The sequence below is a fragment of the Nicotiana tomentosiformis genome, chromosome 6 (genome assembly GCF_000390325.3).
Source record: "Nicotiana tomentosiformis chromosome 6, ASM39032v3, whole genome shotgun sequence".
Taxonomy (NCBI): domain Eukaryota; kingdom Viridiplantae; phylum Streptophyta; class Magnoliopsida; order Solanales; family Solanaceae; genus Nicotiana; species Nicotiana tomentosiformis.
In genome coordinates, this window is record NC_090817.1 from 124,050,322 (window position 1) to 124,070,025 (window position 19,704).

General features: G+C 40.3%; 1 protein-coding gene across 1 annotated transcript; it reads left to right on the forward strand.

The window, feature by feature from the left end:
- Positions 1-19,243: 19,243 nt before the first annotated feature.
- LOC138894713 (secreted RxLR effector protein 161-like) lies at positions 19,244-19,657 on the forward strand. Its single transcript, XM_070179441.1, has 2 exons — positions 19,244-19,366; positions 19,472-19,657. The coding sequence occupies exons 1-2, from the start codon at positions 19,244-19,246 to the stop codon at positions 19,655-19,657; spliced, it is 309 nt and encodes a 102-aa protein (XP_070035542.1).
- The last annotated feature ends 47 nt before the right edge of the window (positions 19,658-19,704 follow it).

Below are 19,704 nucleotides of genomic sequence, written 5' to 3' on the forward strand. Positions count from 1 at the left end.
CCAACCAGTCTGGCTTTGTGAAAGGAAGGAGCATATTTGAAAACATTTTACTCACTCAGGAGATTGTCACTGATATCAGACTGAGAGGCAAGCCAGCTAATGTGGTTATCAAGCTTGATATGGCAAAGACATATGATAGGGTTTCTTGGAATTACTTGCTCCATGTGTTGAGGAAAATGGGATTTGTTGAACAATTCATCAAACTGATCTGGAACTTAATAGCTAATAACTAGTATTCAGTCTTAATCAATGGTCAAACTTCAGGATTCTTTAAGTCCAGTAGAGGAGTCAAGCAAGGTGACCCTTTATCCCCATCACTATTTATATTATCTGCAAAGGTTTTATCAAGATCACTGAACAAATTATTTGAAGATAAGAAGTTTATAGGATTTGGAATGCCTAAGTAGACAGATCCTTTGAATCACCTGACATATGCTGATGATACAATAATATTCTCATCTTCTGATCCATATTCCTTAAGGAAAGTTGCTGAAATACTAAATCAGTATGAACATGCATCTGGTCAGCTGATAAACAAGTCCAAGAGCTCTTATTACATGCATGAGAAAGTGGCAAGGAACTTAGTACACTCAGTTGGTTGTGTTACAGGTATTAAAAAAGGAAACTTCCCTTTTAAATACCTTGGGTGTCCAATTTTCTACAATAAAAGAAGGAAGGCATACTACAATGATCTCATCAAGAAAGTAAAAGCAAAATTGCACTCTTAGAAAGGGAAATTATTATCTTTTGGAGGAAAAACTATTCTCATAACAAATGTGCTACAAAGTTTAACTACTCACATTCTTTCAGTAATGGATCCTCCTAATAATGTCCTTGAGCACCTGCATAAGACTTTTGCCAAATTCTTTTGGAGCACTAAGGAAGAAGAAAGAAGAAGACACTGGAGCAAGTGGTTGAATATGTGTCTACCTAAGGAGGAAAAAGGAATATGGTTAAAGTCACTATTTGATGTCTCCAAATCACTATTTGCAAAACTATGGTGGAGATTCAGAACCAGCAAATCATTGTGGTCCAATTTCATGTGGAACAAATATTGTAAAAAAGAAATGCATGTTGTGGTACAGTTCAGACAAGGATCCCATGTGTGGAGGAAAATGTTAGAAGCAAGAGAAGAGGTTGAACATGAAATTATTTGGGAACTAAATAGTGGTAACACAAGTATTTGGCATGAGAACTGGACAAGCATTGGACCTTTATATCATGTACTTCCTCAAGATTTCAACATAAATGAAGAAATATAAGAAGTGGTAGAATTGAGGAATGGTAATACCTGGGATGATCTAACACTTGATCAAAAATTTTCAAAAGACATCTCAGACCACATCAGGCACAATGTGCCATTTGATCTGACTACTGAAAAATGGGACACTCCTCAATGGATGCCAACTACATCTGGCAAGTTCACTGTTAATAGTGCATGAAGGATTATGATACATAGAGTAGCAACTAACTCAGAATTATTCAATTTGTGGACAAAAGGTTTACCTTTCAAAATCTCTTTCTTTCTATGGAGACTGTGGAAACTGAAGATCCCTACTGATGACCTATGGAAAAGAAATGGATACATCATAGTCTCTAAATGCTGGTGTTGCTCACCTCCACATGAAGACTCCTACCAACATCTCTTCCTGAAGAGTGAAACAGCAGACAAAGTATGGAAAAGTTTCCTTCGACCAGCTGGAATTATAATAAACATGGTTCAAGTGAACCAAGTTATCAGAGCATGGTGGAAAGAACCATGCTGCCCAAAGTTAAAGCCATTTTTCCAAGCAACACCTACCATTATAACTTGGGAACTTTGGAAAAGGAGAAAAAAAATGAAACATGGGGGTGCTGTTTCTAAAAAGAAGGTAATACATGAAGCAAACAAGACATTGTACCTTCTAGTAAAAGTTAGATATCCTTGGCTGACAAATATTCCAGTATTGTGGCCAGATATGATCAGATATTTTGAGAGCTACAAGCCTTATGTAGTTAGCAGAAGAATTATCTAGTAGTTGCCCAATGTAGGCTGGTTCAAATACAACTATGATGGGGCGTCTAAAGGGAACCCAGGCCCTAGCTCATATGGCCATTATATAAGAGATAGTGCTGGTGATTTGCTATATGCTGAATCTGCATACATAAGACATACAACCAATATAGTTGTTGAAGCAAAAGGAATTTTACATAGCTTGTTATACTGTGTGGATAAACAGATCCATCTTTTAATCATGGAAACTGACTCTTTAGTAATGAAAAAGATCATTGAAGGGGAATGGGAATGCCCATGGACAATAAGAGCACATGTCAAGAAGATAAAAGAAATCAAGAACAACTATAATGTCCTGTTTCAGCATGTGTTCAGAGAAGGAAATGTTGTTGCTGACCTCTTAGCTAACTTGGTCTTTTCTTCTGCAGGTGATCCCACTTTTCACTCGTTTGAAAGTTTGCCTCCAGCAACAAAGACACTCATTAACATGGACAAATCACAAATCTCTAACATTAGGGTAAGGTTGGCAAAAAGGAATCCACCACACTGATTAATCCATTTAGTGTCATATTGCTAGGATATATGGGATTACAACTTACTGTTTATAAGATGACCAAAAAGGAGATCCATCAATTTACAGAGCATTTTCTCTGCTGCTTATCCAAACAATGGATTAAACAATATAGCCACAAACAATCAACAGCAGCCCTTCCCCATCAGTCACAACCCAAACATCTTCAAAGCTCCCAGCACCTACAGGAACCTGAGAGCAGGACATTCCTTCCTAACTTTCCTAACTTGTTTGCCTCATTTTGTAGGTTCCAGAAATAGGATAAGTCATGTTAGGCAGATACATACATGGGTGTTAGCATTCCAAATATTCAGTAGAACACCATTACACAACAAGCTCAAGCAAAACAGAGTTTAGCATATTACAATGATCACTATGGGGTTTGATCAACACATGACAATACATTACAACAGCACCTCAGCAACACATATAGCAGTACACATCAGTATCTGAAAGCTGGAAGTTATCCTGCTATGAAATCAATCTCAAGCAGCTTGAATTAGTCAGCAATATGCTATCTTTACTCAGAAAATAGAAGAAACTACATATGTGGAGAATTACAACACCGTCTAGCTAATGAACTGCAGCTAACTATAAAGCCAAGCTTCCTTAGTGCTCCCAGAAGACACAAACCTGGGAGCACAAACCCCATTCCTAACTTTGTTTGCTACATTGTGCAGGTTCCAAGCATAGAATAACACAGAATATTGTGGCCACTTGAGCATACACACACATCAATACTTGGTTTTCTCATCATCAGTATTGGTGTGTTGATACCATAGATAAGATCAGCAGATTAATCAGGAAATTGTCCAGCAACTCATTAAGAAATCACCTGGTTATACATCTACTTCAAGTCCATCAACATGATGATCAAGGTAAACAAGAAAAGCTGCGCCACCAATCCTGTGCTACATAGTTATCTACAATTCATTCACTTCCCAGTGGTATTAGCATGGCATTATGCTCAATTCGGGGGTGATTAGATTACATACAGCAAAGATATACCAACATGACATAATCTACAGAATTCCATATACACTAAACTGGTAGAAGAAGTTTGCCTCCTCACTTGTTTGCTAATTTTGCAGGTGGACAATAAAGGATCAAATCTAATCATAAGCAGTTTCTGTAGCAGTATAGATCAGTATAGTTCAGTACTGCTTCTACAACATATAACATCAATAGAGCTACATTTTACATGAAGATCAAGCTATTCTGTTTCTGCACAACTGTCAACTGCTACTACCTCAACATGGCAGCTTTTAATATACAACAGGTGCACACAATTGGAAGATATCAACACACTGATCAGCAACCTCAAGGGACTGTTATGCTGTATGTGTAAGGCTACACATATGATCAGCCACTTGGTTTATGAATTGGTAGTGTTGAAATGTCAACTGGAGTACATCTGTTCACACCAAATGCTACAAAAACTGCTGCTAATTTGTTCTTGGTCAACACAGTATAGTATTTTATAATTGTCCATTGGTATTAATGTGCATGCATGCTCAATATGGGGATGAGAGAAGACTATATTGTCCTCATATTTCTAGCACACAGTACTGTCTCTTTTCTGCATTTATCAACTGCATGTACAGCATCAAAGGATGAAAGCATATGTTCAATGAAAGCTAATGTTCCCCAGTGAACAGGGGACTGCTGCTGGAAACAACAAACAACAGGAACATGGAAACTGAAATTCCATTTCTTTATTGACTTTCTGGAGATGATCTGTATCAACAATGATGTTGGAATCTTCAGCCCCAATTTCATAATGTCCAAGTTGATTTGCTTTACAACTACTGGATGTAAACATACCTACTCCTTTGGATTGCAATAAATGGCGCCTGGTGAGAGCTTTGTAGGTGCTACAACAAATTGTTAGCAACTGGTGTGTGAATTCATGGTCGTCGACAATAATTGGACATTTCAAATTTATAGCTTTTCACTTTTAATGTTCATTACGCTATTGCTACATTGTATTTGGTAGCGATAGCTAGTGGATTTCTTAGTAGTGTTATTTGATTGTAGTTTACTTGAACATCTTGTAACTTTTACCCAATTTGGGGTTTATTATATATAACATCTGCTAGGTAAATAACCTAGTAGTTTATTTGTCAAAAAACAAATAGGAGTGGTGCCTCACCATATACCTCAGGAAGAGAGTCATCCTAGCCATGATCACATGCCACATATCATACCTCATCCTGAAACATTTAAAGTAAGCGGGACCTTGGAGGGGGGCCCTTAAAGGCTAAGTACTCCATAGAGGTACTCAATAAGTGTCATAGACTCTCTCTAAGTTAAGTTCTTGGAACAAACTTTATAAAACTAATGCACCAATATTTGATATAAAACGATAAGAAGTTTTATCAATTCATGAGCCTTGTCATTTTAAATAATAACCAAATGAAATATAACCCACAATATAAACTTTTAAAAGATTTACATCAATCTAAGATTTTGGATAAAATCATACTAAATCATTTTGTTTGCTTTAAGTCATTGAAATCACTTTCGGCTCCTTAGGCCTAAACATAAGAAAATCATCATTACCTTTCAGTGGGAGTACTATATGATCACCAACATAAGAAGGTCAACTAGGTTATGTACTTAGCGGCAAGTATCATATACCCTACTTGCTCAGATCGTCTCATCGTAGTGTCGTACGAATCAACTCAGCCATGCTAATAATAGCACAAAATAGTACCCTCTCGAGGGAGAGCACTCTGCCATAGTCTATACCACAAAGTGGCCATCTACGCCTATACTTGCACGTGTAGTTTTATGACAACGAACACGATATATCCGAAGCCAATCTCGGTGAACACAAGTAACTCCCAAAATATTTTATACTTCAAAAATAGATTCATAGCATAGTAGCCTCAAAGGATTTATTTTTATCAAATCATAGCATTTATAGAAAATCTAAATTATTTGAACAAAATTTAAATAAATAACCTTTTACATGCTAAAGCCTTTAGCAATTTAACATCGATCTTAAAAAACAATAACACAAGTATTATTCTACTCATCATATTCCAAAAGAAATACTTTCCATGAAAACTTATCTTTAGCACTCAAATATGTATACTCTTGTCAATACGTAAGTTTTGATAAAAACTTATAACATTTACCTTGAGTGTCATTTTGCCAACAAGATTTAAAATAAAATTTTATAAAATAATATGATATTATATATGCAACATAATATTTTAATACATGGAGACATTCATACTTGTTTATTCCCACATGCACGAAAGTACTTTTTCAAACAACTTAAGTATTAACTGAAACATGCTTTTAGAGAAAGTCCCTCAAGAAGAGTAAGTTTTAATCAACTTACCTCGCTTTCACTTTATTAACATTCACAAGCCTTCAATCCTCCTCCATCATTCCAATGTTGATTAAAATGCTCAACATCACCAACAAGTCGATATCTACAATTAGATATCCTAATTACATCAAAATATGACCTAAGATATTGATCAATATCTATATATGGATCATAAGTTGGCTACAAGCCTCCAACAACTCAAATCGCCAAATAGATTTACATGCTAGACCGTTCAACTTCATTCTTATATTTTAATACCTATTCGAAGTCATTAATGATACTACATCAATTGTCCAATGCCACCAAGTTACTATTCATTGTCTTCTATAATCAACACTTGCAAAATATACAATTCAGGTGATTACTTAGTTGATCACTTCCATCTTTTACTAACAAATAATTCCATAGGTTCATTGTATTTATAAATTTCATCGCCAAGATTACCATTCATCTTCTCTCTTATTTTCTCAAAAGTAATATTCATGCCATGAACTAGAGTTTTATAATTCAATCTTTTAACCATTCAAACTTGTAACAAATGCTTCAAATACTTTTAACTACTCATAATAAACGAGTTTGAAGCATTGGAATTACCTCTAGTAGATCAATCTTGAAAAATCACAACTTTGGTAATTTTTATGTTCTTGAGGATTTGATGATGAAATCTAGCATTTAGATGCAAGAATGATGTTAGAACTCATATATATTGAGTAAGAATCAACCCAAAACATCATTAACAACTTACTCATGTATATTGAGTAAGAATCAACCCAAAACATCATTAACAACTTACCTTGGTTGATTGGACTTGATTTGAGCATAAAATCGCCCCTTCACCTCAAGAACCCTAACCCCCAATACTCAAAATACTCTCCTCCCCCGACTTTGTATTTATAGGCCCAGATTCTTGGGTTTCGGACGCAGTCTCAGAAGCTTCGTATCTCTAGTTCACTCCTCTTCGAAGCTTGGACGTGGACCTTGATGCTATGGCAGCACTTCATTGCCAGCCTTTGGTAATTTGCTCATAACTTCTTGTAGGAACGTCCAAATGACAAACGGTTTGAAGCGTTAGAAACTAGACTTGAAGATATTTCATTTTATAGGTTTTTCATCACATAAATCCTTATATATATGGGTAGATATTCTTGTCAAAAGTTAGATCTTGTGCGTACTCATTTGAAACTTTAGTCTATCATGAAAATTCTAACTTGATTTGTCCCAAGGGCTCTCCTTATGCCTTATATCACTTCAAATACGCCTCGTACACTTATTATCATATCCAATTAATATCCATCATATTAATAGTCCTCGTCTGCATACAAAATAATATAATTAACACACATCAACTTTCTTAATAGCGCTAAAGTATTTCAAAATTTTTCGGGGTGCTACATTCTCCCCCACTTAAGAACATTCGTCCTCGAATGTTTTACAAGTCACTTCTAAGCATAAAGTTACCATCCTTTCATCTCCAACTAATTATACATAGGCACTTATAACTATATGGGTCTTATACTTCCTTTCCAAAATCTCAACTTACTTATGGACCTCAAAATTTGGCTATCTTTATAAATTCTTAAAAAAGATCGACAGAGTTTCCCTTATAACTAGGACTATCCAAAAATTTAATCTATCCAGAACAAGCCCCCGCACGGGCACCAATAACAATATAGCTCAACAACTAGCAATATAGAACATGATGAACTATTTAGGCCCCACACGACCTAACATATACCATAAGTGTATCAAATATATACTTTTGTACTTTGAGTATTTACATACCTGCATACTGCTCAATATTAATAATAGCCACTCGACATAGTACCCATATCACTACTGAACATATGTGGTCTTTCATGTTGAATACACCAACTTGTACCTGAAAAGTATCTTCAAGTAAACCAAAATCTCTCTATGATTGATACTTTTACATACTTCACCTTTTTTTAGATAATATAGAATATCACATTTCCCTTCTGCCTAAATTCTCAGCTTCCTTGAATTTATGGCTCATGCTTGGTGAGAGCGAAGTTATATTGACCACTTGGTACCTGTAAACTTATCGATTCTGACTCATAGTCTCAAAATTTTCTTATAACCAATACTTTCAAATTAGTCTGTTGTCTTGTTTCCACGAAAGGTTTTCCCACTTAAGACTTTTAATATTTTCTAATCATCAAAACTATTTTGGAATGTCCTTTTATTCCTTCAAAAGATTAATAAGATATTTATCTCAGATTTATCCATCATATGATAATTTCATACCCACCCACCCCCTACCCCCACTTTCGCTCACACCTTTAGAGCTCAAGTTAGATTCAAAACTTGATAGCTATTGTTACCAACAAGTTTACTCTAAAAATAATTCAACTCACTTCATTCGATTTCATGACACTAGTTTGCCACCTACTCGCCAAACATCCGTATTCTAGTTTTATTTCTTAACTTTTACCAATTCCCTGACACCATTGAGTATCTTTTGATATTTTACTACCAAAAACTTGGGATTGCATTTATTTCTATGCGCACCATAGTGTCACGGCCCAAAACTTCCTCCGTAAAATGTCGTGACGGCACATAGTCTCTACGACTAGGTAAGCCTATCAAATGCGAAAATAACAAAAATGGAAGTAAATCTTAACAACTAACTGCAATACATAACTAAATAACTGGTAGCAATGCCGCTCGACATGTAAAATAACCAACACTCTAGTAATACACAGTATTCCCAAAACCCAGAACATCATAAGCCACAACCTTCAGAAGGAAACTAGTATCTCTATACACCATAGTCTAATAAAAGAAGCACAGTAGGTAAATGACATAGGAGAGAATAGAGGGGGACTCCGAGGTCTGCGGACGCGGAAAATATACCTTGAAGTCTCCTTACTGCAGCAAGCGCTCTCAGCTAATAGTGGGGCTGATAAGAAGCACCTGGATCTGCACACAAAACATGTGCAGAAGAGTAGTATGAGTACACCACAACGGTACCCAGTAAGTGTCAAGCCTAACCTCGGTAGAGTGGCAATGAGGTCAGGTCTGGGCCCTACTAGAATATAATAATAAGACATATGATATAATAGAATGAAGTAAAATGGAGAATTTAACAGAAAGTATTCATAGAGCAATAACAACACAGCACAATGAGATAACAATAGGGGCGCACCCGAGATACCGTCTCGTAGTTCCAAAAGTAAGTACTCAACAGTGGATCTCCTGAGATACCATCTTGTAGTCCCAAAAGTAAATATGCGAGGAGATCTCCCGAGGTACCGTCTCATAGTCTCAAAAGTAAATGTGCAAGGAGAACTCTCGAGGTACCGCCTCGTAGTCTAAAAAGTAAATATACAGGGAGAACTCCCAAGGTACCGTACAATGAAGATTGATAAAGATCAAGGAGAAACATAAAATCAACTAGGCATGTTGCACACAGTTCAAATAACAGCTAAAGCACGTAGACATGCGATATTAGGCTAAACAGGATAACTGCACATGCTGGTACAACTCAATTAAGATGGAAATAGGTTACTACTCCATAAGAATCGGGTTTTACAACAAATAGCCCGTGTACGCACTCATCAGCTCACGTACATGGCGCTCACATATCACAACAATACCAAATCTTAAGGGGATTTCCCCCACACAAGGTTAGCAAGACACTTACCTCGAACCAAGCCGAATCAATCAGTAAGAATGCCTTTTCCTCGATTACCCGACTCCGAATGGCCTGTTGTAGTTGAAGAACTTCCAACCTTTTCCCCCAAATTTCTCACCCAAATTCCTTAATTTAATGATGAAATCAACTATAGATTAATGGAATACAACCATAAAAGAGTTAAGAATCATTATCCCAAAGTTCTCTCTAAAACGTCCTTGAATTATCGCCTTAATCCGAGCTCTCAAAGTCCCAAAATTGAAAATAGGATAAAACCATCGAACTTGGAACTTTTTTGCCCAGCGATTTCGCATCTGCGGGCCTATAATCGCACCTGCGATGCCACACCTGCAGAAAGTCCATCGCAGGTGCGGACTTAACTTAAGTCCCCTGGGTCCGCATCTACGAGAGAAGCACCGCACCTACGGATGTGCTCCTGCGACAAAAGAACCGCACCTGCGACCTTCACCGCTCCTGCGCACCATCCTACTGCACGTGAGAATCTGCACCTGCAGTCTCCCTAACACAGGTGCAAAAACACCAGAAACCAGAAAACTTCAGCAATTTGCATAAGTCCAAATTTAATCCGTTAAGTATCCGAAACACACCCGAGACCCCGGGACCTCAACCAAATATACCAACAAGTCCTAAAATACCATACGAACTTAGTCGAGCCCTCAAATCACATCAAACGATGCTAAAAACATGAATCACCCTCCAATTCAAACTTAATGAACTTTGAAACTTCAAACTTCTACAACCGATGTCGAAACTTATCAAATCACGTCCGATTGACCTCAAATTTTGCACACAAGTCATATTCGACATTACGGACTTACTCTAACTTCTGGAATCGGAATCCAACCCCGATATCAAAAAGTCCACTTCCGGTCAAACATCCCAAAAATTCAACTTTCGCCCTATCAAGCCTAATTCAGTTACAGACCTCCAATTCACAATCCGAACACGCTCCTAAGTCTAAAATCACCCAACGGAGCTAATGGAACTAACGAAGCTCTATTTCGGAGTCGTCTTCTCACAGTTCTGACTACAGTCAAAATCCTAGAACTTAAGCTTTAGCTTTAGGGACTAAGTATCCCAAATCACTCCGAAACCACAAACAAAACCTCCCGGCAAGTCACATAAGAAGAAAAAGATATGGGGAAAGCAGTAAATAGAGGATCAGGGCTAATACACTCGTTTCATCCTCCCCCTCTTAAAACAAACGTTCATCCTAGAACGAGTATAGAGAAATACCTGAAGTAGTGAAAAGATGAGGATAGTGGTTGCGCATATCATGCTCGGTCTCCCAAGTTGCCTCCTCGACCGGCTGACCCCTCCACTGAACCTTCACTAAAGCAGTGTTCTTTGACCTTAGCTTTCGAACCTGCCTGTCCAAAATAGTCACTAGCTCCTCAACATAAGATAAATCCTTGTCCAACTGGACTGAGCTGAAATCCAACACATGAGACGGATCGCCGTGATACTTCCGGAGCATCGAGACATGGAATACTGGATGAAATCCTGCTAGATTGGGAGGCAAGGCAAGCTCATAAGAAACTTTCCCAACACGTCGCAACACCTCAAATGGGCCGATAAACCTTGAGCTCAGCTTGATCTTCTTTCCGAACCTCATAATACTCTTCATGGGTGATACCCGGAGCAGGACCCGCTCTCCAACCATGAATGCAACATCGTAAACCTTCCAATCCGCATAACTCTTCTGTCTGGACTGGGCTGTGCGAAGTCGATCCCGAATCACCTTAACCTTCTCCAAATCATCCTGAACCAAGTTTGTGCCCAATAACCTAGCCTCGCCCGGCTCGAAACAACCCACCGGAGACCGACACCGCCTACCACACAGAGCCTCATACGGTGCCATCTGGATGCTCGATTGATAATTGTTGTTGTAGGCAAACTCCGCAAGTGGCAAGAACTGATCCCAAGCACCCCCAAAATCTATAACACATGCACGGAGCATATCCTCTAATATCTGAATAGTGCGCTCGGACTGCCCGTCCGTCTGAGGGTGAAATGTTGTGCTCAACTCCACTCGAGTACCCAACTCATGTTGTACGACCCTCTAGAACCGTGATGTAAACTGCGTACCCCGGTCAGAGATGATGGATACCAATATACCATGAAGCTTGACGATCTCACGGATATAAACTCGAGCCAGCTGCTCGAAAGAATAAATAGTCATCACAAGAATGAAATGAGCTGACTTGGTCAGCCTATCTACAATCACCCAAACTACATCAAACTTTCACTGAGTACGTGGAAGCCCAACAACGAAATCCATAGTGATCCGCTCCCATTTCCACTCCGGAATCTCTAACTTCTGAAGCAACCCACCTGGCCGCTGATGCTCATACTTCACCTACTAGCAATTTAAACACCGAGCTACATACTCCACTATGTCCTTCTTCATTCTCCTCCACCAGTAATGCTGCCTCAAGTCCTGATACATCTTTACGGCACCTGGATGAATGGAGTACCACGAACTATGAGCTTCCTGGAGAATCAACTCATGCAAACCATCTACATTGGGAACACATAGCCTGCCCTGCATCCTTAATGCACCATCATCCCCAATGGTGACCTCCTTAGTGTCACCGTGCTGGACCGTGTCCTTAAGGACAAGCAGATGGGGGTTATCATACTGACGCTTCCTGCTACGATCATAAAGAGAAGACCAAGAGATCACACAAGCCAATACTTGACTCCGCTCAGAAATATCCAATCTCACAAACTGGCTGGCTAAGGCATGAACATCCAACGCTATGGGCCTCTCTACTGCTGGCAGATATTCTAAGCTCCCCAAACTCTCTGCCCGGCGACTCAAAGCATCATCCACCACATTGGCCTTCCCAAGATGGTACAAAATAGTGATATCATAATCCTTAAGCAACTTCAACCACCTCTGCTAATGCAAGTTAAGATCCTTCTGTTTGAACAGATGCTGTAAACTTCGGTGATCGGTGTAGATCTCACAAGGGACACCGTACAAATAGTGTCGCCAAATCTTCAAGGCATGAACAATAGTTGCTAACTCAAGGTCGCGGACAGGATAGTTCTTTTCATGCACCTTCAGCTGTCGAGACGCGTAGGCAATCACTCTACCGTCCTGCATCAACACCACGCCGAGACCAATCTGCGATGCATTATAATATACAATATAAGACCCTGAACCTGTAGGCAATGCCAATACTGGGGCTGTAGTCAAAGCTGCCTTGAGCTTCTGAAAGCTCTCCTCACACTCCTTTGTCCACCTGAACGGAGCATCCTTCTAGGTCATCCTGGTCATAGGTGCTGCAATAGATGAGAAACCCTCTATAAATCGACGATAATATCCCGCCAAACCAAGAAAACTCCATATCTACGTAGCTGAGGACGATCTGGGCCAACTCTGCACTGTTTCGACCTTCTTCAGATCTACCTGGATCCCATCACTCGATACTACATGACCCAAGAATGCCACTGAGTCTAGCCAAAACTCACACTTTGAAAATTTTACATATAACTTCTTTTCTCTCAAGGTCTGAAGCACAGTCATCAGGTGCTGCTCACGATCCTCCCGAGTCCGGGAGTACATCAGAATGTCGTCAATAAATACAATGACGAATGAGTCAAGATAGGGTCGGAACACACTGTGCATCAAGTGCATAAATGTTGTTGGGGCATTGATCAGCCCAAATGACATCACAAGAAACTCGTAGTGACCATACCGAGTCCTGAAAGCAGTCTTCGAAATATTTGGCTCCCAAATCTTCAACTGATGATAGCCTAAACGTAATTCAATCTTGGAAAACGCTCTGGCACCATGTAACTGATCAAATAGGTCATCAATACGAGGCAATGGATACATGTTCTTCACTGTAACTTTATTCAACCAGCGGTAATCAATACACATCCACATAGAACCATCCTTCTTCTTCACAAATAAGACAGGAGCACCCCAAGGTGACACACTGGACTGAATGAAGCCCTTATCAAGCAACTCCTGTAACTGCTCCTTCAACTCAGGAGGAGCCATACGATATGGAGGAATAGAGATGCGCTGAGTGCCCGGCAATAAATCAATGCCAAAATCAATATCTATATCGGAAAGCAAGCTCTAAAGATCAACTGAAAATACATCTGGAAAATCCCCCACTACTGGGACTGACTCAACTGTAGGGGTATCAATACTGACATCTCTCACATAAGCTAGATACGCGTGACACCCCTTCTCAACCATTCGTTGAGCTTTAAGAAATAAAATAACTCTGCTGGGAGTATACTCTAAGGTACCTTTCCACTCTAATCGCGGTAATCTTGGCATAGCCAGTGTCACAGTCTTAGCGTGACAATCAAGAATAGCATAATGGGGCGACAACTAGTCTATGCCCAAAATAATATCAAAGTCTACCATGCTGAGCAATAATAAATCGGCTCTAGTCTCAAAACTACTAAGAACAACCAAACACGACCGACACACACGGTCCACAACAAGAGAATCTCCCACAAGTGTAGACACATAAATAGGAGAACTCAAAGAATCACGAGACACTCCCAAATACGGGGCAAAATAAGAGGACACATAGGAATAAGTGGAGCCTGGATCAAATAAAACTAACGCATCTCTATGACAGACCAAAATAATACCTGTAATGACAGAGTCAAAAGCAACTGCCTCTGTATGAGCAGTAAGAGCATAATATCTGGCCCGGCCTCCCCCTCTAGGGCGGCCTCTACCTAACCGACCTCTACCTCGAGTTGGCTGAGCAGGTGGGGTGGTAGCTAGTGCTGTAATCATAGCCTGAGGACCCGATGGAGCACGCTGCGCCTGAGAATTCTGTGGAGGTGCACCCCTCCTAAGTCTGGGAAAATCCCTCACCATATGGCGAGTGTCTCCACACTCAAAACAAGCCCTCGGAGGGCGTGGAGGATATGACTGGCTCGGGCCAGGTCTGCTGGACTGACCGCTAAAAATACCCCATGCATGAGGTGCACTAGATATTGGCAGTGCATATTAAGGCTCTTGTGGCCTAGAAGGGACCGGAATACCACTGGTGGTTGGAAGAGCTAAATGAACGGGGTGACTCTCACAGCCCCTACCATGGCAAACTGCAGCTGGGACACGAGTACCACTATAAGTGTCACACTCTCGAGACCTTTTGGCCTCCCTTTCCTCTCTCTCCCGAGCAAGCATACCCTCCAATCTCCTAGAAATACTCACAACCTGCTGGTAAGAAATATCCATCTCCAACTCCCGGCCATGCTAAGCCCGATACTGGGGTGGAGTCCCTCGATAAACCGGCGAACCCTCTCTCGAACTGTGGCAACCAAGACTGGTGCATGTCAGGCCAAATCACTAAAGCGAACTGCATACTCTGACACAGTCATAGCACCCTGGCGCAACTACTCAAACTCCACGCACCATGCGTCTCTGAGACTTTGGGAATATACTCCATCAAGAACATGTCAGAGAACTGAGTCCATGTAAGTGAAGCTGCCTCAGCCAGACTACTCAACTCACAAGCACGCCACCACTAATAGGCTGCTCCCCTAAGCTGGAATACAGTAAACGAAACCCTACTCGACTCCGCTACACCCATAGTACGGAGAATACGGTGACACTCCTCCAGAAAACCCTGGACATCCTCTGACGCCAATCCACTGAAGGTAGGAGGGTGGTACTTCTTATACCTCTCAAGTCTGAGCTGCTCCACCTCATAAACTACTGCCCTAACCTCGGACTGAATGGGAGCTACCGGCTGCACTGGTATGATCTCTAGATCCTGGTCTACCTGAACTCGCTGCTATGGGGTACCGACGATGGGAGTCTGTACTCCTCCCCCACCTGAGATGTGGCAGGAGCAAGTGGAATCAATCCAACCTGAGCTAAGCTGTTTAACATGCTCAGAAACTGGGCTAGAGTCTCCTGGAGGGCTAGTGCAACAACAGGTACCTCAGGTGTCTGCCCTCTATCTGAGACTACTGGGGGCTCCTCTATAGCAATTCGTGCGGGTGCTCTGGCTACACTGCGTGGACGTCCTCGGCCTCTACCCCGGCCCCAGCCCCGACCTCTCGCGGCTCTAGTAGGAGGCACGTGTGACTGGTCATTAGATCCGCTTGTACGTGTACTCACCATCTGTGAGAGAATAGAATATAGAAGTTTAGAATTTTGAAGTCAATAATTTTCGCACGACAAGGAATCAAGGAGCGTAATTTTTTTTCCTAATAGTTTCATAGCCTCCCGAAGATAAGTACAGACGTCTCCGTACCGATCCGTGAGACTCTAATAAATCGACTTGTGACTCATGACACCTATGAATCTAGAGCTCTGATACCAACTTGTCACGACCCAAAACTCCCTCCGTAAAAGATCGTAGATGGCACCTAGTCTCTACGACTACGTAAGCCTATCAAATACGAAAATAACAAAAATGGAAGTAAAACTTAACAACTAACTGCAACAGATAACTAAATAACTGGTAGCAATGCGGCTCAGCATGTACAATAACCAACAATCTAGTAATACACAGTATTCCCAAAATCCGGAACATCATAAGTCACAAGCTTCAGAAAGAAACTAGTAACTCTATACACCAGAGTCTAATAAAAGAAGTACATAAGGTAAATGACAAAGGAGAGAATAGAGGGGGACTTCGAGATCTGCGGACGCGGCAGATATACCTTGAAATCTCCGTACTGCAGCAAGCGCTCTCAACTAATAGCGGGGCTGATAAGAAGCACCTGGATCTGCACACAAAACATGTGTAGAAGAGTAGTATGAGAACACCACAACGGTACCTAGTAAGTGTCAAGCCTAACCTCGGTAGAGTAGTGACGAGGTCAGGTTCGGGACCTACTGGAATATAATAATAAGACATATGATATAATAAAATGAAGTAAAACGGAGAATTTAACAGAAAGTATTCATAGAGCAATAACAACACATCACAATGAGATAACAACAGGGGCGCATCCGAGATACCGTCTCGTAGTCTCAAAAGTAAGTACTCAACAGGGGATCTCCCGAGATACCATCTCGTAATCCCAAAAGTAAATATGCAAGGAGATTTCTCGAGGTACCGCCTCGTAGTCTCAAAAGTAAATGTGCAGGGAGAACTCCCGAGGTACCGCCTCGTAGTCTAAAAAGTAAATATATAGGGAGAACTCCTGAGGTACCGCCTCGTAGTATCAAAAGTAAATATGCAGGGAGAACTCCTGAGGTACCGCCTCGTAGTCTCAAAAGTAAATATGCAGGGAGAACTCCCGAGGTACCGCCTCGTAGTCTTAAAAATAAACACATAGCTCAAATCGATAAATACAATAGTTAACAGCAAGAATTATACAATTAAGACTAAAAAAGATCAAGGAGAAACATGAAATCAACTAGGCATGCTACACAGAGTTCAAATAAGCAGTTAAAGTACGTAGACATGCGATATTGGGCTAAACAGGATAACTATACATGTTGGTATAACTCAATTAAGATGGAAATAGGTTACTACTCAGTAAGAATCGGGTTTTACAACAAATAGCCCGTGTACGCACTCGTCACCTCACGTACACAGCGCTCACATATCACAACAATACCAAATCCTAAAGGGATTCCCCCCCCCCCCCCCACACACACACACATAAGGTTAGGCAAGCCATTTACCTCGAACCAGGCTCAATCAATCAGTAAGAATTCCCTTTCCTCGATTATCCGACCCCGAATGGCCCAAATCTAGCCAAAATTAATTGCATACCATAAATACAACTATAATAGACTAATCTAATTAATAAAATCAAGACTTTAACAAAAAATTTAAAAATCATCCTAAAAAGTCGACCCGGGTCCACGTCTTAGAATCGGGTAAGAGTCACAAAATATGAATATCCATTCATTCACGAGTTCACTCGTACTAAAATTATCCAAATCCGATATCAAAATCCGAACCAAAACTCAAAAACTTAGTTGAAGAACTTCCAACCTTTTTCCCCAAATTTCTCACCCAAATTCCTTAATTTAATGATGAAATCAACTATAGATTAATGGAATACAATCATAAACAAGTTAAGAATCATTACCCCAAAGTTCTCGCTGAAAAATCCTTAAATTATCGCCTTAATCCTAGCTCTCAAAGTCCCAAAATTGAAAATGGGATAAAACCCTCGAATTTGGCCCTTTTTCTACCCAGCGATTTTGCACCTGCGATGCCACACCTGCGGAAATTCCATCGCAGGTGTTGGCTTAACTTAAGTCCCCTGGGTCTGCATCTGTGAGAGAAGCACCGCACCTGCGGATGTGCTCCTGTGACAAAAGAACCGCACTTGAGACCCCCACCGCTCCTGCGCACCATCCCACCACACATGCGAGTCCGCACGTGCGGTCTCCCTACCGCAAGTGCGAAAATACCAGAAACCAAAAAACTTTAGCAATTTGCATATTTCCAAATTCAATCTGTTAAGCATTTGAAACACACCCGAGGCCCCCGAGACCTCAACCAAACATACCAACAAGTCCTAAAATACCATACGAACTTATTCGAGCCCTCAAATCACATCAAACGACGCTAAAAACATGAATCACCCTCCAATTCAAACTTAATGAACTTTGAAACTTCAAACTTCTACAACCGATGCCGAAACCTATCAAATCACGTCCGATTGACCTCAAATTTTGCACACAAGTCATATTCGACATTACGTACCTACTCCAACTTCCAGAATCAGAATCCGACACGGATATCAAAAAGTTCACTTCCGGACAAACTTCCCAAAAATTCAACTTTTGCCATTTCAAGTCTAATTCAGTTACAGACCTCCAATTCACAATCTGGACACGCTCCTAAGTCCAAAATCACCTAACGGAGCTAACAAAACTGACGAAGCTCCATTCCGTAGTCGTCTTCTCACAGTTCTAACTACGGTCAAAATCCTAGAACTTAAGCTTCAGCTTTAGGGACTAAGTATCCCAAATCACTCCGAAACTACAAACAAAACCTCCCGGCAAGTCACATAAGCAGAAAAAGATACGGGAAAAGCAGTAAATAGGGGATCGGGGCTAATACACTCAAAATGATTGGCCGGATCGTTTCACATAGACATGTTACCGTAGCCCGTAAGCTTTCAACAGTCGAGAGTCATCGTTATCACGATGGTACTTGCACTCTTTTAATATTAGTGCTATTCTTTGAACCCATGTCCTTTACTGGCACACTATATTTTTGTATAGAAGAGTCTCTTCTCATTCAAAAATGCACATTACATTACCCTTTTCTATTTTATCTCGTGCTAAGTGTGCACATATTAAAATACCCTCTTATTTCACTTAATCTCACGTATAATTCAAAGTACTTCCTTTTTCTCCGCCAATACTTGAAATTAATTCAAATCGCACATGTCCCCAAAGTTATAGGAATACATTCGAGTTGCCCATTAAATCTTTGACTATCATACATAACTTTTAGCATCCCTGATGTAGAAACTATTACTTGTAATGAGTCTTTGATTCTCTACAAATACTTTATGGTAATTGTACTCATTCCATCATGAAGTTACCAAAGGTTTTATCTTCATCTTGACTCTAGTAAATAAAATATCTTATTTCTCAAACCATTACCTTTAAGGTGAATCTTTTCTGTTCTGATGCTCCCCCACTTAAGAGTAAACCCAATTGAAACTCTTAAGCTTAGTGTTGCTATGTCGCCGAAAAATGAAGTTGAACGAGAGTATATGTCAAGAGTACCATATGTGAATGCCATTGGTATCTTGATGTATGCAATAATTTGCACAAGACCTGATATTTCACATGATATCAAAGTTGTAAGCAGGTATATGCATGATCTAGGAAAGGAGCATTGGCAAGCTGTGAAATGGATTCTATGGTATATTCATAATATTGTAGATGTTGGATTGATTTTTTAGCAGGAAGATAGTCAGTATCTGGTTGGATATTGTGACTCAGATTATGCGGGTGATTTGGACAAGCGTAGATCAACTACTGGTTATGTTTTCACTTTTACAAATGTACCGGTTAGTTGGAAGTCTAGTTTGCAGTCAATGGTTGTTTTGTCTACTATTGAGACACAGTACATGGCAATTAGGAGGCTGTAAAGGAGGCAATTTGACTTCAAGGGTTGCTTAGAGAGCTTCGTATTGCT

Coding starts and splice junctions, on each gene's coding strand:
- LOC138894713 (XM_070179441.1), top strand. CDS start 19,244: ATGTCGCCGAAAAATGAAGTTGAACGAGAGTATATGTCAAGAGTACCA. Junction 19,367..19,471: donor TTTCACATGATATCAAAGTT/GTAAGCAGGTAT, acceptor ATTTTTTAGCAG/GAAGATAGTCAGTATCTGGT.